The following is a 25523-nucleotide window of genomic DNA, read 5'->3' as shown; positions in this document are numbered from 1 at the left end:
AGCAAATCAGTAAATATATGTTCTTGCTTCTTGTGAAATTGTTTTAAAGTGCTTTTTGTTATGGATTCCCTCGTTGCCTTATAAGTAGATTGTTACACGGTGTTCTTTTAATGACCAGCTGTAATTAATTAATTAATTAATAGAATGCAAATTTAAACCAAAAGCAATACCTCCAAACTGATCAAAAAGGCGCAGCAGCGCCTTTACTTCCTGAGGAGGCTCAAGAAAGCTCACCTGTCCCCCCCAGATCCTGACCAACTTTTACCGCTGTACCATCGAAAGCATCCTGACCACCTGCTTCACGGTATGGTACAGCAGTTGCACCGTAGCTGACAGGAAGGCACTACAACGGGTGGTGAAAACCGCTCAGTACATCATCGGTGCCCCGCTCCCTGCCATGGATGCCCTCCACCGAAAACGGTGTCTGAGACAGGCCGGGAAGATCATCAAGGACCCCTCCCACCCTAACCATGGACTGTTTGCCCTCCTCCCATCAAGGAGGCGGTACAGGAGCCTCGGGTCTCGTACAAGTAGGATGAGGAACAGCTTCTTCAAGAACACTATCACATTGCTGAACTCGGAGTCCCGCCGATAGATTTCTCCAGTCTCTCCGTCCACATTGTTTGCTTATTCTGTATTTTTATTTCTATATTGCACTATTACTACGAACAGACGCTAAACTGCATTTCGTTGTCCCCATACTTGTATCTGTGCAATGACAATAAAGTTGAATTGAATTGAATTGAAGTACTTATGGAATTTGGAGATGGTTCGAACCAGTATGGCTAGCTGGTTTCAGAATCAAATAACTGCAACTGCTGGAAAGCTGATATAAAAAAAATTCCTGGAAATACTCAACCGATCAGGCAGCATCAGTGGAGAGAGAAAATTGAGTTAACACTATAGTTGTTGAGATTACATCAGAGCTGGCCAGTACTGGAATGATAGGTTATCTGAAATGTTGTTTCCTGAGGGCTATATCATTAATGGGAAGACATGGTGATAGAAACATAGACATAGAAATTAGGTGCAGGAGTAGGCCATTCGGCCCTTCGAGCCTGCACCGCCATTCAATATGATCATGGCTGATCATCCAACACAGTATCCCATCCCTGCCTTCTCTCCATACCCCCTGATCCCTTTTGCCACAAGGGCCACATCTAACTCCCTCTTAAATATAGCCAATGAACTGGCCTCAACTACCTTCTGTGACAGAGAGTTCCAGAGATTCACCAATCTCTGTGTGAAAAATGTTTTTCTCATCTCAGTTCTAAAAGATTTCCCCCTTATCCTTAAACTGTGACTCCTTGTGCTGGACTTCCCCAACATCGGGAACAATCTTCCTGCATCTAGCCTGTCCAACCCCTTAAGAATTTTGTATGTTTCTATAAGATCCCCCCTCAATCTTCTAAATTCTAGCGAGTACAAGCCGAGCCTATCCAGTCTTTCTTCATATGAAGGTCCTGACATCCCAGGAATCAGTCTGGTGAACCTTCTCTGTACTCCCTCTATGGCAAGAATATGTTTTGTGAGCTTACGATGGTTTCATTTGAGCAGTGGAAGAGGGCAAAGTGGATGGGGAATTCAAGCAACAGGAATCTGCAAGCACAGAGTTATTTTTACGGAGTGAATGGGGACAACTTATCAGGCAACTGAACCATCTAACAACAACTAGGGAGCAGTCCGGAGCTACTATGTACCTCATTGGAAACCCTCAGAATATCTTGAATCAGACTTTACTGGACTTTATCTTGCAATAAACATGAATCTATTTATCATGTATCTGTACACTATGAATGGCTCGATTGTAATGATGTATTGTCTTTCTGCTGGCTGGAGAGCATGCAACAAAAGCTCTGGTCACCCGATTTATTCACCTGATCTGCGTTTATTTTCACCGATATGGTGCACATTGTGAGCATCGACTTCAGCTTGTTAAATTGGAATAAAGGAATCACTGCCTTAACTGGGGGAAATAGTCAGGCCAAGTAGCAACTAGGACTCGGGTAAATGGCCTTCTGTTGGAACCGGGAAAAGCCAGTGATTAACATATTTCAATGTGAATGGGAGGAGCGAGAGATCAAAGGCATGTTCAGTAATGGGATGGAAGTTAGGGGAGATAGAATCATAGTCATATTGCATGGAAACAGGTGCAGGATGATCTGACCAAAGGAATCCGACGTCCAGCACCTTGTTGCCTTCTAAGATTTCTACATATTTCAATTAGGCCTCCTCTTATTCTCTATAATTCCAGAGAACATGGCCCAACTATAATTTTTCTTTTTAGGACTGTCCTCTTGAGTTCCATTTGGTGAAACCTCAGTCTACCTACTCTACGATAGTGTAATGAGATCAAAACTTGACACTGTAGTTGTTGCTTCAACAAAACCATTCATTTGCAATTGTGCCGAAACTGCCTCTGGTGCACTCGACTGTGATAAATGTCAGTGTACAATTGCATTCCTTATTTGCTAGCTGTACACAGACTCAAGGCGATTTGTATTCACAAATAGCCAGTCTGCCGATTACCATTTACTTGCTGCTTGTGATTTGAGAAATGTACTGCTTTTCTATATTTTATCAGTGATTTTCTTAGATTTGATCTCGGGTTATGTCGATAGAATGAAGGGTGCTAGCTAATAGCTGGCGTGGTCAGTTTTTCTCTGCCTTGTGGCATCCAACTGGAATCAGAACTGTTGAATCTCAATGTCTGGATCGACTGGGCTTGTATTCACTGGAGTTTAGAAGGATGAGAGGGAATCTTATAGAAACATATAAATTCTTAAGGGATTGGACAGGCTAGTTGCAGGAAAAATGTTCCCCATGTTGGGGGAGTCCAGAACAGGGGTCACAGTTTAAGAATAAAGGATAGGCCATTTGGGACTGAGATGAGGATAAACCTTTTCACCCAGAGAGTTGTGAATTTGTGGAATTCTCTGCCACTGAATGGTGATGCTGGCTCGAAGGGCCGAATGGCCTACTCCTGCACCTATTTTCTATGTATGGAATCCACTGATCATTAGTGGGAAAGTCTCGCTCCGCCAACCAATGCAGTGAAGTATCAGCCAGTGTAAAGTGCAATATTTACAGATACTTTTGTAAATGCTTTGTATTTGTAAATCATATTACATGGTTTGGGTTCTGACATTTATTGAGGTCTGTTTTATTGAACATTTGAGCTGAAATTTAAGTACTATAAGCAAGTAGTTAGTATAATTGTTGTAACTCGTGTTTAAATCCTCCCAAGTATGGCATTCTCTGACCATAACTTTTTTTTAAAATGACGAATATAATTTTAAACATTAGCTTTCTTGCAAGATCAGGTCTTCAAATTTGTACGTGTTCATGGTTTGTCTTCCTATACTTAAATGCTGTCATAAACTCAGTGCACAGTTCAGCGTTTATCAGGTTGGTAGTGTTGTGCTTCAGGAAGGATACTGTATTTTTCTAAGTTTTACCTGAAAGACAATTATTTTTTGTTAGAATCTTATTTCCTTAAAGATTAACAACAAATTTATCTTCACAAAGGATAATTTCATCAAAAGTAATAGTTGCGAACATGGTGTAATGCCCCTGTCCCACTTAGGAAACCTGAACGGAAACCTCTGGAGACTTTGCGCCCCACCCAATGTTTCCGTGCGGTTCCTGGAGGTTGCAGGTGGTTGCCGGAGGTTGCAGGTAGTGGAAGCAGGTAGAGAGACTGACAAAAACCTCCGGGAACAGCACGGAAACCTTGGGTGGGGGCGCAAAGTCTCCAGAGGTTTCCGTTCAGGTTTCCTAAGTGGGACAGGGGCATATTGTTGCATGATTTCCGCAGATCTCGTAAAACTGTGCAAAATTGTCACTGTCCAATGTTGCAAGTGGTTTCATCCAGACATCGGGGTGATAGCATCGTGGATTTAGTATTGAGAATTGTGCTCTGGAAGTTCCTATGCATCACTTCATTTTTGTTTTAGCAAAGGAGAGGGGGTGCAGCACAGGGTGGACTGGCAAATTGAACTTGGATTGACAAAAGCATTTGAACTTGTTGTTCTTTGTTCATGTGTGATTGACTACGTTTACTATTAAAGCAATAATCGGAAGAAATGGTTGCAACAGAACTTTATGTCCACTGCAGGAAGTGATGCAATGGAATTTCCTAGGCATGGCTACGAAGAAGAAAGACACAATGGCATCGCACTAGTATCCAAGCATCCCAGTGAGCTGCACCTAATTACTGACAGCACCTTTCTTCAACGCGATACAAAACCTAACTATAATGGTGAGTAGCCCTTCACCCCCATCCCACAGTAATAAGTAGGGTAGACGTCCTTCAGGGCGTGCTTGTGTACTTCATTTCCTTTCTGTGTGTTAATTGTGGTCTGTAGCATTTGCTTGAAACGTACCACCCCCCAGTAGCTTTGTTGTCTCCATCTTAGTCTTTGTATGGTTCTTGCATTCAAGTTCATAATTTGAAATCCATCTCCATATTCTTCATTGTCTCACATACATCATTTCCAAACAGCATGCTCTGTTTTTGTTCTCATGCACATGTTGGTAAGATGAAATTGAACCCTAGACCTGCTGTGAAGAAAACAATTGGAAACACCGAGACCTGTTGCCCGCTGTTTACCGTTTACTGTTGGCCAGTTATTCAGCTGGCTTGCATCAATGATTTGGTGGGAATGACCACATTCCTTTTTGTCCTTCTGGAGACCATCCATGGATTTGAATGGTGCTACTATTGTGCTGAATGGAATGGACATGCACCAGATCGGCCAAATTAAACCTGAACATCCACCAGGCAAATTCCACTGCATGCTGTTACCTGGCACTGGCACAGTTCCATTCCAGTCAAGATAAAGGATCAGCATTAGTGGAACAGTGAAGAATGGAGTAGGGCTTGATGAGAGCAGAAAAGTGGAAACCAATTGCACCAGAACCTGAGATGCCAACCTGGTGAAGCTTCAACTTAGAACTATGTGTGGTAAAGAGCATAACACATGCAATAGACGCCGTCAAGCTGTCATGCAACTGATGAAGCAGTTCAAAGTTCTGCTCTTAATGGTGATAGACAATCAAACACATCCTGGGAAGTGGACGATCACTGGTCAGCACAGAACAGCTGTTCGCACAAACACACTGTGGATATAATGTGGGTAATCCTCTCATTTGGCAGCAACCCCCCCAAATCTGTACCCTCTGCTACCAAGAAGGTCCCGATATGAAATGTCACCCATCTATTTTCTCCACAGATTTAGTTTAGAGATGCAGCGTGGAAACAGGCCCTTCGGCCCACCGAGTCCATTCCGACCAGTGATCCCCGCATGATAACACCATCCTACACATGCTAGGGACAATTTACAATTTTACCAAGCCAATTAGCCTACAAATCTGTACGTCTTTAGAACTCCTGGAGAAAACCCATGCAGGTACCGGGGAGAACGTACATATTCTGTACAGATAGCACCCATGGTCAGGATCAAATCTGGGTGACTGGCGCTGTAAGGCAGCAACTCTACAGCTGCTCAACTGTGCTGCCTGACCCGCATTATGTGCCTACCCTCGACTGCAAGATGGCATGGAAACACCGTCACCTGCTGGTTCCCCTTTCCCCCACACCATCCTTATTTGGAAATAAATCAGCAGACGGCCAAAACTTTGGAACTCCCTCCCGAACAACCCATGTGTGGTTACTTTTTATCAAAGGCACTGCAGTGGTCTAATAAGATGTCTCGCTAGCACTGTTGCAAGGGTAATGCCCAGATTCCATAAAATGAATAAAAGATACTCTTTATCACTTTAAAGTGATCTTTGCAGTAATCCATCCATCTTATGCAAATGCTGGAAATTGCATGCTTCGGATGCGTGTGGGGTAAGTCGGCAGTATCATACAGCTTCAAAATCACACCACAATCTCGGACATGTCGTGCTTGAAAAGAATGAATAAAACATTGGTGGTTCTCAATTTATTTTATGATTGGCAGGCGGGAGAATTCTCCGCATTGCCCCTCCTTGCTCAGATGCTCCTCGTCCTTTGAGCCAGCGCTTCCAATCTATCTCCAATGTTTGTGACTCCCATTCATAATCGGCCTCAGGGTGGAAGAATCAAGAGTGTTTTATTGTCTTATGTTGTGAAACGGAGCAATGGTGTTGTGCTTTCTCATCTTGTCTTGGATAAAATGTACTTTGTTCTGTTCCATGTTCCATCAGTGAGCTGCTGAGAAGGGGGAAACATAAGAAACCTATAGTGTGATCTTGAAGTGTCGGGCAACGGTGAGGTTAAGCTGGTGTCCGAGGCTTTAGCTGCTCATGTCCCACTCTTTTTATTACTGACCTTCACCCTAATCTCGCACCGTAGAACTGTAGGATTTTGAAAAATACATTCTGTGTTCGATCGGATTCGTGTAATGTGTCTGATAATTCAATGGATAGTAGGCATAGTGAAGTTACTGAATACAAATGTTGAAGAACGCAGCGGGGGATTTAACCTTCAGTGGCACTTGGAGACAAAAGACTAATGTCACACTTAAAATGTGGGCTTTAAAACGCATCCAGTTCATGAATGATCTTATCCTACATCCTTGCCTGGTCTGTATGTGATTCAGGTTTCACACCAAATTGGTTGACTCTCAACTACCCTCTGATATGGTTTATAAATTCAGGGGGGGGGGGGGGGGCAATTAAGCTTGGGCAATAAATGTTGACCCTGCTGGTGACATGTACATTCTGCAAATTAATAAAATAACAAAATGCCCTCTAAGCTGCAATAAAGTTGAAGTCGTTTATTCTGATTTACTCTTCACCACCATCATTCATGGCTGAAATAACAATTTATGGGTATAAGAAACGGACAAGATTCTGGATTATTTATTTTAAAATTCACTTTTCTTCGCGTGAAAGTGTATTTCTTTGTCAAAGATGAACTGAGTTTGTAGCTGCCTTCTCAACAGCCTATCCCATGGTAGATTTTTCTTATTAAAAATTTATTCTTAAAATTTGGGCAGCATTTATTGGCAAGCACAAAACGAGCTGATGTGTATATTTGTTGCAAGATAATTAGCAGGCACCACCACTCTTCACATACAATTGGCAGATCAGAGCTGCAGCCAGTTTGTATCCTTGTGAAAATGTTGCCAGATATTTGGCATTTGTAACGTGGCTTTGAAGGGAGGGAAGAACATAGACCATTCCTAATAATTTCTTAATAGAGCAGTCCTTTACAAAAGGTTGTTAACTTTTTTGTTTCCTTTGTGATGCTGGTGTTCCTAATTGCGGTATGTTCCTCGTCCTCTGTAAAATATCAGAGGAAATGCCTATCCCAAGGCAGCGTGTAAATGGAAGGTGTAGAAAGGAACAGCAGATGCTGGTTTACACGGGGGATACACACACAATGCTGCAGCAACTGTATGGGTCAATCAGCATCTCTGGAGGGGGAAAGGAGTAGGTGACGAATCTCAGTCTGAAGATGGGTCTCAACCAGGAACGTCACCAATCCTTTTCCTCAGAAATGCTTAGGATGCTGGTTTAGACCGGAGATAGACACAAAATGCTGCAGCAACTCAGCGGGACAGGCAGCATCTCTGGAGAGAAGGAATGGGTAAAGTTTCGGTGCGAGACCCTTCTCCTTATCTCTATCTCCCTCTGTCTGAAGAAGGGTCTCGACCCAAAACGTCACCCATTCCTTCTATCCAGAGATGCTGCCTGTCCCGCTGAGTTACTCAAGCATTCTGTGTCTATCCCCAGCAATGCTGCCTGACTTGTTGAGTTACTCCAGCATTTTGTGTCTTGCTTTGGATAAATGAAAGATTGGGTTTGGCACAATTACCTGGTCTTTGATGAGGAAGCTGAACGTATATTTGTCTTTTGATCATCCAAGGAACTGGAAGAAGCATTTCCACAGATACCTCAGAAGCTTGGAGAATGCAAAGGATAATACGGAATACTGTAAAATCTTGTTTTAACAGACCTCTTTATAATGTATTTTGGTTTAATGGATGAACCGGCCTGGCTCTGGCCATTTAGAGCCCCAGCTGCCCAAAACGTCCCAGTTTCCCCTCCCCCTGGCTCTCAGTCCGATGAAGGGCCCTGACCTGAAATGTCACCTATTCCTTTTCTCTTCAGATGCTGCCTGATCCGCTGAGGGACTCCAGCATTTTGTGTCTCCCTTCGGTATAAACCAGCATCTGCAGTTCCTTCATACACACTCCTTCTACATTATACATTTTACTGAATATGGCTGGTGAACTTTAGACGTTTCTCTAAAGACAGTGGATCAGCAGAAAAATAAGTATCCATGGACATATCCATGTACATCGAGACAGATACAGAATGGAATTCAGCCCACTTAGTCGATAGTGGCTTTTTAGAGGGTTTCAGATAGGCACCTGGAAGTGCAGGGAATAGAGGGAGATGAGATTAGTTGAACTTGACATCATGTTCCACACTAAACATGGTTCCATGGTTCATTATTTTGGGCCAAACAGCCAGTTTGTGTGCTGTACTGTTCTATGTTCTACAAGGAACTGCAAATTCCGCAATCTTGAGCAAACCACAAAGTGCTGGAGTAACTCAACAGGTCAGGCAACATGTGCGGAGTTGGCAGCTTCAAATTTCAGGGCTTTAACATTTCAGATGATCTAACTTCTGATTACAGCGAGGAAGAAGCTCTTTCTGGATCTGATGGTGCTGAATTCTGATAACACTTCATCAGTCTAAAGAAGGGTTTCGGCCCGAAACGTTGCCTATTTCCTTCGCTCCATAGATGCTGCTGCACCCACTGAGTTTATCCAGCATTTTTGTGTACTGTGGAATTTATTTTTAGTTTTAGAGATACAGCTAGTAAACAGGCCCTTCGGCCCACTGGGTCGACCATTGATCACCCATACACTAGTTTTCTAGGAACAGTTTACAGAGTCTATGAAAGTCTGACTTGTTACCTGAAGAGGACGGAATTGATTTTACACTTGATTCATCCAGCCAAGGTCATTGAAAGGATTTCTTCGAACACAGATCTTTTTATGTTAGATTGTTAGTTTACTTTTGTTGGTGATTATGAATTTTTTAATTTATGCAGATCATTGAGCAATGGGCATTTATTATGTCACCAAATCACTGATCTACTGCTTCTGTTGGCAAACCCCTCAACATTAATGACTAGGAATTTGGCAAGTCCCGGCAACGCTACCAAGCCACAAAGAGTCCAGTATTAGAAGGCAGCTGGGAAGCTGCAGATGGAGCTGAACTAGCAAGTGCAGGCTTTCCATGTGTATGTGGGAGTCTTGGATTCGCTGATGCTACTGGGTTTTAATGGCCACAGTTTGGCTGGTGATTCTCAGCAAGTTCCAACACTGTTATTTTGCCAAGGTCTACTGCAGCGTTACATAGATTGTGCTTCACTCTTTATGCACCATTGAACAGGCATAGGGCAGCCCAGTGGCGTAGCGGTAGAGCTGCTGCCTAACAGCGCCAGAAACTCTAGTTTGATCCTGACAACGGGTGCTGTCTGTACGTTATTGTGGCCCTTGTGGCTAAAGGGACCAGGGGGTATGGAGAGAAGGCAGGGATGGGATACTGAGTTGGATGATCAGCCATGATCATATTGAATGGCGATGCAGGCTCGAAGGGTCGAATGGCCTACTCCTGCACCTATTTTCTATGTTTCTATGTTTATCCCTGTGACCGGGTACGTTTTCTCCAGGTGCTCCGGTTTCCTCCTACACTACAAAGCCATACAGGTTTGTAGGCTAATTGGCTTCAGTAAACTTGTAAATTGTCCCCAGTGTGTGGGATAGTGCTAGTGTACGGAATGATCTCTGGCTGGTGTGGGCTCAAGGGCCGTTTCTGCGCTGTATCTCGAAAGTCTAAAGGTTAAGAGGGAAAATTCCAAAACAACCTGGAGGCTCAGTTCAATCAAACAGATGCTAGTGGACTGTGGCAGGGCCTGAATACCACCTCCAGCTACAGGCAGAGATCATGGGGGTGATTTCTGGCAGCAATGCATCTCTACCAGATGAGCTCCATGACCTTTATGCCTATTTTGAACAGGCAAACAAAGTTTTGCCAAACCACGCCATCCCCTATTCCCCCAATGGACACAAAGTGCTGGAGTAACTCAGCGGGTCAGGCAGCATCACTGGAGAAAAAAGGATGGGTGACGTTCCGGGTTGGGACCCCTCGTCAGTCTGAAGAATGGTCCGGAACCGAAACATCCCCCATCTTTTATCTCCAGAGTTGCTGCCTTACCTGCTGAATTGAAATAAGGCTCTCGACCCGAAACATCCATCTATTTTCTCCAGAGATGCTGCCTGGTCCACTGAGTTACTCCAGGACTTTATAAGTGAGCATCAGTAGTTCGGTATAAGTGAGCATCAGCAATTCTTCGTGTATCCATCCCCTATTCCATGCTGGCCCTGCCCCGTACATCTAGGTGGCAGGTCAGAAGTTAAATCCAGAAAACTGATATGCATGGGAACCACAGGGACCTGATAGTTTGGATTCAACACTGGCCTACTCGTTGAAGTAATTGGTGGAAGGGTGTCATTGGTTGGAGGTCTGTGTCTAGTGGAGTTCCACAGGGATCAGTAATGAATTAGAGGTCTGTTGTGTGTGATATATACATTGGTTGAAAGATACAGCGTGGAAACTGGTCTTTCGGCCCACTGATTCCACGCCGACCATCCCTCACCCGTTCTCACTTGTTCATGCTTACCCATCAACTCCCTTCACATGCAGGGAGCAATCTTCAGAGGCCAATTAACCTACGAATCATCACATCTTTGCGACATGGGAGGAAACCAGAATACCTGGAGAAAACCCACATGGCCACAGGGAGAATGTGAAAATGCCACACGGATAGCTCCCGAGATCCGGATCGAACTGGGTTTCTGGCACTGATGCAGCAGGTCTACTAGCTGCGCCACTGTGCTGTTCCTGACTGGGAAGAAAATGTTTGAAACAGATAGTGATACAGTGCTTGTAAGACATGCAGTGGAAGAGCGTTTCAAGTAACAGCCATGGATAGCTTTGTAGGCTAAATGGCCATTTTTTTTTTGTAGGAAAGGTCTTGGTAGGAATTGTTAGCAATAAACTGAGATGAAAGTTGGCTGAGTGTAGAAACTATTTTTAGAAGTCATCTTGAGTGATACCGTTTTTAAAAGTGTTTATAGTGTGACAAAAGGTCGTGAACCTGAAACTCTGTTTTTCTTTCCACAAACGGTCCCTGATTCCACAACGGTCCCTGACTTGCAGAGTATTTTCTGTTCTTATTTCAGTTTCGCACAGTTGCAATGTGAAAAGCTCCTTGCAAAATCAACTTTGCTGTTTCTCTTCCAAGAACATACTTAGACAGGAGGCCAGAGAATTTAAGTAATGATGGTTGACCCAAGACTTGGAGAGCCGCAAATGTGTTTAAACACAAGGTTTACAACACTTCACCAAGTGCCTTTCCCATCAATGTTATTCAGCTTAAGTAATGAGGCAAAGGGATGTCTCTAGCCAGATTTGTAAAATCCCCAGTGATGCTATGTACTCTTGTTAATGTGGGTAGTCATCAGTTGGAGTAAACTATTGTTGGCTGACTTGTATATCAGATCTCTTGATCTGGTGGCTTTCACAGTTCAATCTACTTACAAGTGCAAGTTTAACGTTACAAGTACAGAGCTGTTGTCCAACCTACAATCCTGCGGTTTGGTTGTTTCGAGTGTGATTCTTTCATCTGCAGTATCTCTGCTGAGATGTGGGTTCCCACGCTGCTCGATTCCTGGCACCTCATGGCTGAACGATGTAACAAAGCCTTTGCTGCAGTGACTTTGCTCAGCTACAAGTCGTGCAGGAATCATAAGAAGGGTCTCTACCCAAAACGCCATCCATTCCTTCTCTCCAGAGATGCGGCTTGTCCCGCAGAGTTACTCCAGCTTTTTTCTGTCTTTCTGCGAGAATCATATCTTCTCTTAAGTTCTAATCAAGTTCAAGTTCAAGTCAAGTTCAAGTGAGTTTATTGTCATGTGTCCCTGTATAGGACAATGAAATTCTTGCTTTGCTTAAGCACACAGAAAATAGTAGGCATTTACTACAAAACAGATAAATGTGTCCATATACCATGATATAAATATATATACACACATGAATAAATAAACTGATAGTGCAAATAACAGAAAGTGGTTGCTAATAATCAGAGTTTTGTCCGAGCCAGGTTTAACAGCCTGATGGCTGAGGGGAAGTAGCTATTCCTGAACCTGGTTGTTGCAGTCTTCAGGCTCCTGTACCTTCTACCTGAAGGTAGCAGGGAGATGAGTGTGTGGCCAGGATGGTGTGGGTCTTTGATGATACTGCCAGCCTTTTTGAGGCAGCGACTGCGATAAATCCCCTCGATGGAAGGAAGGTCAGAGCCGATGATGGACTGGGCAGTGTTTACTACTTTTTGTAGTCTTTTGTAGACTACTTCTAATGTCTAATTCCTGAACTTCTCTGGCATTCGCAGGGGAATTCTGGAATACCTGACCACTGGTTCTCTTGTGTGGGAAGGAACTGCAGATGCTGGTTTGCACTGAAGAAAGACACAAAATGCTGGGGTAACTCAGCGGGTCAGGCAGCATCTCTGGAGAAGAGAAATAGGTGACGTTTTGGGTCGAGACCCTTCTTCAGACTCTGGTGACCCGAAATGTCACCTATTCCTTTTCTCCAGAGATGCTGCCTGACCCGCTGAGTTACCCCAGCATTTTGTGCCTGTCTTTGGTTCTCTTGGTCTGTTGCTCAGATTTTAATGTAATTGCATTGAATTCTGCTGCTGAATTTGGGACATGCAAACTATTTTGACTGGTTCATTCGCTGGTTCCATTCATGTATCATTCTTCTGGGCCAAAGTGCATTCCTGTACTATATCTGGTGGGGTGCGTGGCCATGAAACTTTACATGGTATTGATTGATTTGAAGATTCACCATGAAAAATAGCTCTTCGGCTCAATGAGTCCACGCCAACCATTGATCACCCATTCACACTAATCCTATGCTATCCCACTTTTGCATCCTCTCCCTACACAACTGACAGAGGCCACTTAACCTACAAACTCGCATGTCTTTGCGGCGTTGGAGGAAACCAGAGTATACGGAGAACACAGTAGAACGTACAAACGTGGTGGGCGGCCCAGCGGTAGAGTTTCTGCCTTATAGCGCCAGAGTCCTGGATTTGATCCTGACTACTGGTGCTGTCTGTATGGAGTTTGTACGTTCTTCCTGTGACTGCGTGGGTTTTCTCCGGGTGCTCCGATTTCCTTCCACATTCCAAAGATGTACGGGTTTGTAGGTTAATTAATTTGGTATAAATGTAAGTTACTTGGTAGATGTAAAAATTGTCCCTAGTGGGTTTAGGGTAGCATTAACTAGCTTTGGTAAAAGAAATTGTGAATTGTGCCTAGTGTGTAGGATAGTGGACGACAGATGGCACAATGGGCTAAGTGTTCGGCTGGCAACCGGAAGGTAGCTGGTTCGAATCCCGCTTGGAGTGCATACTGTCGTTGTGTCCTTGGGCAAGACACTTCACCCACCTTTGCCTGTGTGTGTCCTTGGGCAAGACACTTCACCCACCTTTGCCTGTCTGTATGGAAGTAATTGTGTGAAGCACTTTGGGGTCAATGCAAGTTGACTAAAAATGTGCTATATAAATAAAGACATTATTATTATTATTATTAGTGCTAGTGTTTGGTGGTGATTTTCCTTGAGGAGGGAGATTCTGAGCGGCACGGTGGCGCAGCGGTAGAGTAGAGACCCAGGTGCGACCATGACTACGGCTGCTGTCTGTATAGAGTTTATACGGTCTCCCCAACACCTGCATGGGTATTCTCCGAGATTTTCGATTTCCTCCCACGCTCCAAAGACGTACAATTTGTAGGCTAATTGGCTTGGTATAAAATGTAAAATTGTTCCTCGTATGTGTAGGATTGTGTTAATGTGCAGGGATCGCTGGTCAGTGCGGACTCGGTGGGCCTTTTTCCGCGCTGTATCTCTAAACTAAACTAAACGGACCCTTTATACAATATTCTGGGTATAAACTCATCAGAACCCTGAATAATTGCAGTGAGGTGCATTCCTGTACTCAAATCCTCCTGCATTGAATGCTACCATTTGCCTTCCTAATCGCCTGTGAACCTTCACATTTACGGTGTCATTTTTGTAAAGGGACAAACACCTCGGTCTCTCTGAATGCCGACACATTTCTCCCTCACTATTTGGAAAGATCAATGGCTTTTCTATTTATTTTTATCAAAGTTGATAACCTCACGTTTTTCCCACCTGCAATGTCTTCTCCCATTCACTTAATCTGTCAAAATTCCATTTGAAGCCTCTCTGCAACCCTTTCACGCCCTGAAGTGCCACACAGCCTTGTATCATCGTCAAAATGTTACACTTGGTCTGCTCATCCACATCATTGCTTTGGATGGTGGATGCAGAAGTTGTAGATCCAGCATGGGTTCCTGTGACTACACATTGGTCACAGTCTTCTCACCCCCACAAGATAATGGTGTTTCCTGAACATTGACCGATTCTCACTTCAATCCACAGTCAATTATCTGAATCAACGTGATTCTTTTTTATCTTGCTCAATGGCCTATTTATTTGGCAGCTTAGTGAAGGCTTTCTGAAAATCAGAACTTGCCATTACCAGAAGCACTCCCTGTTTCATTCTGCTAATACTAATCTCAATTCTCTTCATAGATTTGTTGAGCATTATTCACTTTCACATTTTCATGTTGATTCTGTCCAATTCAATTATTTTTTTAATGTGCACTGGAACAATTTCCTAAATAATAGATGATGCCACAAAATGTAAGTGCACTGGGCACATGGAAATACTATAGCCTGCAGTTTCTCCTTCAAGTAGTATTACATCCTGACTTGTGAATATATTGCATGCTCTTTATTGTTACTGGCATAAACCATGGAATATCACCTTATCCTGGTGCAGTGTGGGAGTGTATTCACCACTAGGACTGCATGAGTTGAAGATGCCTTTTCAAGATCACTAACAAATGGCAATCAATGCTGCCTGACCAATGATGCCTGCTGCATCTGAAAAATTGAATTTGAAAAGACCATTTTGGAGAGAATTTTTTTATTGAGCTGACTTTTCTGTCCCGGTAACCCAACTTAAATAGCAACAGGGTTTTCAAAAAATGATATTCTTCTTATAGCATCAGATACCCAGGCTCAGTTTTGACCTTGTGGAGTTTGCTGTCTTTGTGGAGTTTGTAGTCTTGTGGAGACTGCTGTCTTTGTGGAGTGTGCATGTTCTTCCTGTGACTGAGTGGGGTGTTTGTTTTCCTCCCACTTCCCAAAATCGTGGGGATCGACAGACTATTTGGCCTCTGTTACTTGCCCTGAGTGAGTAAGCGGATAGTAGATTCTGGGGAGAGTTGATGTCAATGTGGGGAGAATAAAACGTGGATTAATATAGGATTAATGTAAATGGGTACCTGATGGTCAGTGTGGACTTTGTGGGCCTGTTTCTGTGCTGCATATTTTATTTACTCTATGTTTCTACCTTCAAAATACCTTCTGCTGGAGATGATGCTTAGGGATAAGTTTTACTTGCATTTGGAAAAGGACATGTCAATTCGGGGCAGCCAACATGGCTGAGTGTGGGACAGGTGATATCTTGCGTATGACAACGTGATTGATGAGGGTAGGCCAGTGGACTTTACTACATGGAGTTTAGTAAAGCATTTAACAAGGTTCTTCATGGTCGACTGATCCTGAGGATTATGATACATGGGATCTACTGTAACTGTAGCTGGCTTACCCATAGAAGACAGAGAGTAGTGGGGTGGAAGAGTGTGTCTGTGGCTGGTGATGTTCCATGGGGATCAGTGCTGGGACCTCTGATGCATGGGCAAAAAGTAGACAAGTTGTTAGGTGAGATTGCACAAAAAATGGCAATGTAAGTAGATTGAGTGCTAAAGCATGCGTATGGAATGCTGGCCTTCATCGGTCGGGGCATGGAGTAGAAAAGTCAGGAAGTCGTGTTGCGGCCTTTTAAAACTTTGGTAGGCCGCATTATGGGGTATCGCGTGCAGTTCTGGTCAATTCCATTATATGAAGGATGTGGAGGCTTTGGAGAGTTCAGAAAAAGTTTACCAAATTGCTGCTTGGATCAGAGTGGATTAGAAATTGGATAAACTTGAATTATTTCTTCTGGAGCATCAGAGACAGAGGGCCGACCTAATCGAAGCATATAAAATTGTGAGAGCCACAGAGAGGATAGACGATCAGAATCTTTTTTCCCCAGGGTGGAAATGTCAAAGACTACAGGGCATATTTTTAAGGTCAGAGGTGGAAAGTTTAAAGGAGATGTGCGGGTCTTTTTTACATACAGAAACCTGGAAGATGCCTGGAATGTACTACCACAGGTGATTTGTGAAAGCAGATACGATACTAGCATTTAAGAGGCTTCTAGAAAGGCAAATTAAAATACAGAGAATGGGGGGGATGGGGATCAAATGCAGGCAGAAAAGATTAGTAGAATTTGGCATCATGTTTAGCACACTTAGTGGGTGAGTAGGCTTGTTCCTGTGTTGAAGATAGGCAAAACATGTTGGAGTAACTCAGCAGGTCAGGCAGCATCTCTGAAGAAATAGAATAGGCGACATTTCAGGTCAGAACCCTTCTTCAGACTGGAACGTTGTTCCTGTGTTGTACTGTCCTTTGTTCTCATCTACTTCTGATTACTAGCATACTCCTGGTTGTTGGGAGAAAACTATAGTTTTCCCAAAAGTGTAAATAAACTTGCAAATCATCCTGTATCAGCAGCTCCCAAAACTTGCATTCATCATTGAATGCGACGTACATTACTGGGCGATTCTGCTACTGTACGTCAATTTGTGCTGGGAAAACTCTTAAGTGCTGCACTTGTAACACTATATGTCTCTACTTGTCAAGTTAGATTGCTGTTCATTCTTTAAGTTCATGAAGAAACTGAATAAGGATGGGCCTCTATTTTCTTCGTAGCTCAGAGTGGATGAGTACTCATTCAACTTGACAAGCCATTTGCTGCCAGTGTAGCCTGTAAGATGTTTGTTGCCAGAAGAAATTGATTTAATTTTTAATGGTTATTATTCTTCAAGTTGTAAATGTTCATGTTTTCATGCGACTGAACATTCAGCTATTTTTATCGGTGGTTCATAACCATTACTTTGTGTGCAATACTTTTTTGTCTGCATGCATTAAATTATTTCCATTGTGTAAATTAAAAATGTCTAACTGGTTATGTTACTCTGCACAAGAAATCAACTGATGGGGTTCATTGAGTGACTCTAAGGCAGACTTTTGACTTTGACCTAAATAGTACACTTCTTTGTGTCATGAGATTTTGACACCGTTTTTCCCAAGGCCAATTCACAAAAGCCTCTTTTTTTCATAACTTGTGGTAATTGCATAAAGGAGGAAAAAAATGACCTTTTCATTGAGTCTACATATTTCATCCAATATGTCACAAGAAAAAGTTATTTATATAGGAAAACAGCTCAAGTCAAAAACAACCCTTTCTGAAGCATTTTAAAATGAAATATCTTCAGTAGAGCGGCTCGGCTCTTCAGTTGAAAGACTTCACATTTTGCATCTGACAATTTTGTTCCACACATAGTGATCATAAACCTTGACAATATATTTATAGTCATCTTAAGTGGTGCTTTTGATTTATTTTTTTTGTGCGAATTCCTCGCAAAATGCAAGAAATAGGAACAAACGAGACAGCAGATGCTGAATCTTGAGCAAAAAATAGATTGCTGGAGGAACTCAATGAGACAGACCAGGCTATATTTCTAATCATGACCCTTCTTCAGACTGAAATGGACAGGCAATGTTTCAGGATGGGGACCCCTCTTCAGAAACAAAATCTATTTCTTGTGGAGGTGCATTCAGGTTTCCTGAGGAAGGAATATTTGTTCTGAGCCCCCCCCCCCCCCCTTCCCCACTCTAAAAGCTATCTCTCCCCACTACTATGATCAGACTGAAGAAGTGTCCTGACCTCAAACGTCACTAATCCATGCTCTCCAGGGGATGCTGCCTGACCCATTGAGTCACTCCAGCAGTTTGTGTTTTTCCTTGGAACTTTTTTCATCTGCAGTTCCTTGTTTCTATATTTGGTATATGTAATGCTTACAACCACAAACATCCAGTACAATGTTGTCATTGCCAGTTGTCCGGTATAGACGAGAGAGGGGAGTAAACCTCAATTAGTTCAACCCAATCTGGGTGGGAAGAACGTGGAGTGCGAAAGTGGGGGGAGGGTGGCTAATCCAGGGGGAATTGACAGGCCAGGGAACAGCACAGCCCCCGTGTCACACATGCGGTGCACCGGTGACAGACCCAGTACTTGCGCCGCCATCATGCTGCTCGCTCTCTCCACTCCCACACCAGTGCATTGGGTAGACGTTTGGAAGCGGGGGCTGGTGCAATGGGAGCCTTACGCCATTACCAGGTGACCGATGCACGCCTTGCCAGGGTGGCGCAGGTACAGTGGCGGGGGCTGCAACTGCATCCAACGCCCCGGGACTGCGCTTTGTTGCATCCGCTGCTAGCCCGTGTCTAATGCATCGCTCTTCAAGAGTGTTTTGCTGCTCGCCTTCTCCCCCCTGCTGCCCATCGCAGCACTGCGTGCGGACCGCCAACCACCATGAGCAGACACCTTAGTCCATCATAACTGAAATCCGTTATATAGAGGTCTGTAATAATGAGCGTGGTCTGTAATGCAATATTTTCTATCCACATCAGAGGCATTTGAGCTGCATAAGGAAGCCCAACATATAGTCAATTGGAAAAAAAAAATCTGTTTAATTTTTGATGTTTGAGAAAGAATTAAAAATATATTCGATGATAATATGGATACATTGCCTCCTGAGCAGAGCAGCATGGTACAACATTAATGATATACATATGCAACGTTTTATTTTACTTGATGTTTTAATAATATTCATCGTGGGAATGATGTTAAATAGAACAACATTTAAAATTAGGACAAATTGCACGGTGATTTTATATAAAGTGCAACAAAACCACAAGTGCAGCCACCCCTTTCGGACAGACCCCACAAGATGAAGAAAGTCATCAAAAGGCGCATCAGGACGTCTTATATAAAAGGGAGCGCAAAACATAGCATCTTAAGAAATGTCCCTGAGGAGGTGTAAGGAAGATGTCCAGTGTTTTGATCGAATCATAGAAACATAGAAAATAGGTGCAGAAGTAGGCCATTCGGCCCTTCGAGCCAGCACCGTTATTCAATATGATCATGGATGATTAACCAGAGTCAGTACCCTGATCCTGCTTTTCCCCATATCCCTTGATTCCGTTAGCCCTAAGAGCTAAATCCAACTCTCTCTTGAAAACATCCAGTGAATTGGCTTCCACTGCCTTTTGTGGCAAAGAATTCCATAGATTCACAACTCTTTGGCTTAAAATTCATCTCATCTCAGTCCTAAATGGCCTACCCCTTATTCTTAAACTGTGACCCCTGGTTCTGGACTCCCCCAACATTGGGAACATTTTTCCTGCATCTACCCTGTCCAATCCCTTAAGAATTTTATATGTTTCTACAAGATATCCTCTCATCCTTCTAAATTCCAGTGAATATAATTCTCGTTGATCCATTCGTGATAATGGAAGGTGTGGATGTCAAAGGTGGAGGCTGAATATTAAGGAGGCACAGGAGATGGGACTTTGAGGAACACCTGTGCGTGAGGCTGTAAAATTCAAGAAAGGCTCTGAGGTTATAAACAAGCGGTGTGCCCGTGAATTCCAATTTCTGGATACTGCACTTAAGTGATAAATTTAGCATTTAATGGAGTTGGAAATGCATTACTGCCCAACGTGACATCCCATCTTGTTCACTCTGATGAAGCTCTGTCGGTTGTAGGAATTCATTGTGCTGGAAAGCATCTGTTCCGTCACTCTAATGTGGCATTCTGTGCCAGCAGCAGCACTGCGCTCGTATGAAAAGGTGCGCATTTTATAACTAAAGAAAAACATCACTTCACCTTTGCCACTTTGACTATATTTCTCTATTTTGTATAGAGAAAAAAAAATACTTGTATGAATTAACCTCATGAGCAGCAAATGTGGATGAAGCCAAAGTGATTTGGGAGACATTGCAATTGTTGGGAAAAAGACTGAATAAGGACATGAGGATGACTTTTTTTTTTTCAAATGTTTCTGGTGAAAGATATACGACCATTGATTTCCATTATATTAAAATCAATACCAATATTTTAATTTGCACAGGGTGATATGATTAGTGAGTTGGCTTCATTTTCAAAACTAGCAGGCTTTGTGTAAGTGAAATGTGAGGATTTTCTTCTTTCAAGATATTAAGCAATTAGATTTGTAGAAGCAGTTGTTTATAGGATACGTATACAAATGAAATCTGTTCCCCATTGCCATCACAGGTCCTTCTAAGTGTTAAATTGATTGGAATTCTGTCGTGGAGTGAAAGAGGAGAGGGCCTGTCAATTGTAAATTATGTTTTCTAAAGCAGAGTTGGGGGCGGTATAGTGGAGGAGCGGTTAATGCAGCTGCCTCACAGCTCCAGGACCTGGACTTGATCCTGATCTCGATGGTGGGGAATTTGCACGTACTCACTTTGCCTACTTTGGTTTCCCTCAGGTGCTCCAGTTTCCTCCAGTATTCTGATGACAAGCTGGTAGATTAATTGCCTGCTTTAGGTTACACTTTTAGTACAGTTTAATGGCAAGAAGGATCCGAGGGGAGTTGATTGGTATGCGTTAGGGAGAGTACGTTGGAAAGGTAGAATAAAATAAATGTAGTTTCGAGACACAGCCCTTCATCCCACCGAGATGACCATTGCTCATCCGTGCCCACCAGTTCTATGATATCTTACTTTCTCACACTCCCTACACCCCGGGGGGGGGGAAGCCAGAGAACGCTATGAAAACCCACTAGGTCGCGGGGAGAATGTGTAAGCACCATGCAGACAGCACCCGAGGTCGGGATCAAACCTGGTTCTCTGGTGCTGAGAGGCAGCAGCTCCTCAAGCTGTACCAAATAGATGGGGATTGGGACCAATGGATTTGCGCTGCTGGGGACCAACATGGACCTAACTCTCCAAATGACTTCCTTCTGTGTCATACATATGAGACAGGATTAAGAAAGTATTGAGTAAACCTCGTTAGTGAAATTTGCTCACGTCAGTGACTAATTCACTGCTATATCTCAAAATTGGCATTAATAATCTCCAGTACATGACTGTAAATCAAAAACTGCAAATGTTGGACATCTGAAATATAAGCCGAACATACTGGATACCTTCAACATTAATCAAATAAATGCTTTATGATCGGTCAGAAGCTCTGATTTATTTGGAAAGCCTCATCACCTATTTCGAACATTTGGAAATTCTCTGCACTTCAAAAATAACTTTTTAATCTGAAATGTAATTCAAAAAATTGGTATGTTGATGTATTGGTCAAGCTTCTTGAGACGAGTTAATGGGTTCTTTCTGGTTGAGCTGACTTTTTAGAAGAATTAATACTAGAAAAAGCTGCGTGTCACTGGGTCGGGTAGCATCTGTGGAGAAAGGAGATTCACTAGGATGCTCCAGGGATAAAATATTTCAATTATGAGGAGAAACTGGGAAGGAGTTTGATTTCCTCGGAACAGAGGAGGTCGATTTTGAACCTGATGGAGGTTGGTAAAATGTTAAGGGCCGTAGATAGTGAAAAAAACTTCCCCTATTAATTGAAAGATACAACATAGAAATAGGCCCTTCGGCCCAACAAGTCCACGCTGACCAGGATCGAACCCGACCGTGCTGTCCTAAGGTTTAGTTTATTATCACGAGTATCGAGGTACAGTGAAAAGCTTTTGTTGCATGCTTTTGTCTAACAAAGTCCGGAGAATATAAGTTTAAGGTAAGGATTAGGGGGGATCTGTGCAAGAAATATTTCACCCAGAGGGTGGTTGCAAGCTGAAGCTGACTGCTTGTGAAATCATTGAGGCAGATGTTCTCACAACATCGGGGCAAGCACTTGAAAAATCAAAGTATATTTGGCTGTAGACGAGGCGCTGGTACGTGGGATTAGTATAAAGGAGTATTTGATGATCTGTGTAAAACATGGTGGGCCGAAGGACTTGGTCTGTGCTCAATGAGAAACACATTTGGTGTTTCAGTTTAATGAGCTCTCATCTGTGCACTTGCACACCAGAATTGCTTGCAACTTAATATGGAAAGTTGTTCCAGATCCTTCCCAGAGGTGCGATTAAGCAACATGGCCTCTGAACTAAATAAAATAGGTGTTTAGGGACTTAGATGATTGAAAGCTTGCTCGGAGTGTGTTTTAAAATGGTCTTGAAGGAGATTGAGAGGAAATGGGCCTTTGTGCACAGAGACCTGGGTTCGAGGATAGTGAAGATAGACGCACAAAGCTGGAGTAACTCAGCGGGACGGGCAGCATCTCTGGAGTGAAGGAATGGGTGACGTTTCATCTTCAGGGAGTTGATGGTGAAATATTTGTAGGATCCAAATGGCTGAAGGAGTGGCTGCAGAATATGAGCTAGCGGGAGAGGCAGAGCATGAAAAGTGGGATTGGAATAATAAATTTGGCAATGGCAGTTCTGGAATGGGATTATTTGTCAGAGGTTGGAAGGGCACAGATGAAGATTCCAATTTACAATTATATTCTAGATCATTCCAATTATTGCAACATCCACAATGTTTTGGAGAAAATGTTTCTGTTTTTACCTTTGTTTTAGTGGAGGTAGACTGTCAGATTACACTCTTAAAATCATTAAGTCTGATTCTAATTTTGAGTATTGGTTTAAATTTGAATGATCTCAGCTGATTGAACTGCATTGATGAGGGGATGATGAAAGTGTACCAATGTGGGCAGGGTAGTAGATGTGATTTGCATGGACTTTAGTAAGGGCTTTGAGAAGGTCCCAGTTAGGAGACTGTTTCAGAAGTTTTGTTGCCATGGGATCGCTGATGATTTGGCAAACTGGATCTAATTGGCTTTATGGTACAGAATATAGGTTGATGGTTGAGGACACAAAATGCTGGAGTAACTCTGCAGGTCAGGCAGCATCTCTGGAGAATGTGGATGGGTAATGTTTCAAGTTGAGACCCTTCTTGAATCTGAAGAAAGGTCTCGACCTAAAACATCACTTATCCAGAAATATTGCCTGGCCTGCAAAGTTACTACAGTACTGTATGTCCTTTTGTTGATGGTAGTGGATTGTTTTTGTGATTGGATAACTAGTGGTGCATCACAAGGATGGATGTCGAGACTTTGTTACTTATAATACAGATGAATGACTTGGATGTGGACATTTAACAGCATAAGAGCCAAGAAATCATGCTGCAACTTTATAGGACTTTGGTGAGGCCGCATTTGGGGGATTGTGTGCAGTTCGAGTCAAGCCATTGCAGGAAAGATGTGGAGGCTTTGGAGAGGGTGCAGAAGAGGTGCAGAAAGGTCGACAGACAGAAGCATTTTCCCAGAGTGGAATCGTCTAAGATGAGAAACCATAACTTTCAGGGGAGAGAGGCAAAGTTTAAAGATGTGTGTGGCAAGTTTGTTTTTTTTTACACGGAGAACATTGTGTGCTGGAACACACTGCCAGGGGTGTTGGTGGAAACTGATATGAAAGTGGTGTTCAATAGGTTTTTGGATAGGCACATAGATATGCAGGGAATGGGTATATGATACAATAGAACTTTATTTATCCCAGAAGGGAAATTGATCTGCCAACTGTCAAAAAACACAAAGTACATGAAACATGAAATTAAAGTGACCAGTGGAAAGGATTGGGGGATGTGCAAAGGGGGGGGGGGGGGGGGGGGGGGGGGGGGAGGAGGGGGAGGGGGGGGAGTCGGTCTCAGTCTATCCCACGACAGAAGGGGGAGGAGTTGTACAGTTTGATAGCCACACTGCAGACTAGATATGGAGTACATGCCGGCAGAGGAGATTAGTTAAAGTAGGCATCATGTTCAGAACCGATATTGTGGGCAGAAGGGCCTGTTCCTGTGCTTTACTGTTCTCTCTTCATTGTCCCATATTACTGCTTCACTGCAAAATCTCTTCAAAATTTATTTAAAAAAGGAGCTTTTAAATAAGGATGTAGTACTTTACCTGAGAAATAGGATTCGTTATTTTAATTTGTAAGCCACTTGCACATAGCTTCTATTTCCATGTTCAGAAGATTTGAATGTCAGTTGAAATTCAGTTTGATTTGTATGGTTGGAAATAATAATATCAGTAGCTAGCGGTACTTGCTGTTACTAATCTCTCAAAGACCACGTACTTTGAATATTGTCGACTTCATGTTGTTAGTTTAACAATACAGCTATTCTGCACGGGTGCTGATGAGATTAATAATTCGCTTTTTATTTACACACCGAATATATAGTGACCTCGGGTTCCCTGACTTTCAGCAAAATTACCTTTCATCTGAGCTAAAGCAGACAGGGTTTAGCTTTTGCAGAGTGGAGATTGGATTGTGGAGATTGTGGTTCCTGTAACAGTCCATCAATAGCAGACTGTCAGCAGCTCGGTGTACATTAGTGCCAATAACGTACCACATAAAACGGAGCCAAGGTGTTGACACATTGAGAACTGTGACAGAGAATTGTGGACGCAGCCCAGACCATCACACAAAATAACCCCCGTTCCATTGACTCCATTCATACCTCACGTTTCCTCGGCGAGGCCAGCAGCATAATCAAGGACGAGTTTCACCCCGGCCACTCCCTCTTCTTCTTCGGGCAAATCGTATGAAAACGCACACCTCTGAATTCAGGGACATTTTCTTCTCAGCTGTTATCAGGCAACTGAACCATCCTACCACAACTAAAGGTACCACAACTAAAGGGCAGTCCTGAACTACTATCTTTGTCATTGGAGACCCTTGGACTATCATTGGTCGGACTGTGCTGGCTTTATCTTGCACTAAGCGTTATTCCCTTATCATGGGTACACAAAATTGCTGGGGAAACTCAGCGGGTGCAGCAGCATCTATGGAGCGAAGGAAATAGGCGACGTTTCGGGCCGAAACCCTTCTTCAGACTGATGGGGGGTGGGAGAAAGAAGGAAAAGGGGAGGAGGGGGAGGAGCCCGAGGGCAGGCGGATGGGAGGGTGGGAGGAGACAGCTAGAGGGTTAAGGAAGGGGAGGAGACAGCAAGGGCTAGCAAAATCCCTTATCATGTATCTGTACACTCGATTGTAACCATGTATTGTCTTTCCATTGATTGGTTAGCATGCTACAAAAGCTTTTCACTATACCTCTGTACACGTGACAATGTATAAACTAAATAAATAAACTAAATAAACATTGATTAAATAAAAATGTTAAAATGCTGGAAATAGCAAGTCAAAGAGCAGGTATAAGCGAACATGGTAATTGTCAAATAACAACCTTTCGTAGGTAAATAAAAATTAAGTGAGTTTCGATAGGGTTTACATCAGAAAACCTTTCCCCCATATCAGAGGGAGATAAAAACAGAGGGCAAAGGTTTAGGATAAGATGTAAGAGATTTAATGGG

General features: G+C 43.1%; 1 protein-coding gene across 6 annotated transcripts in view; it reads left to right on the top strand.

Moving 5' to 3' along the window:
- dip2c (disco interacting protein 2 homolog C) overlaps positions 1-25523 on the top strand; it is a 539567-nt gene that overhangs the window by 148424 nt on the left and 365620 nt on the right. For 5 of the 6 annotated variants that reach the window (XM_033044743.1, XM_033044718.1, XM_033044725.1 and 2 more), the window contains exon 2: positions 4118-4261. The exons of the other annotated variant lie outside the window; for it this stretch is intronic. In XM_033044743.1, coding sequence (XP_032900634.1) covers positions 4118-4261 — 144 coding nt within the window. The remainder of the gene's footprint in view (positions 1-4117; positions 4262-25523) is intronic. 6 annotated transcript variants of the gene reach the window in all.

Source organism: Amblyraja radiata, chromosome 2 (genome assembly GCF_010909765.2).
Source record: "Amblyraja radiata isolate CabotCenter1 chromosome 2, sAmbRad1.1.pri, whole genome shotgun sequence".
In the NCBI taxonomy this organism is placed as follows: Eukaryota; Metazoa; Chordata; class Chondrichthyes; order Rajiformes; family Rajidae; genus Amblyraja; species Amblyraja radiata.
This window is presented reverse-complemented; position numbering and strand designations above follow the sequence as displayed.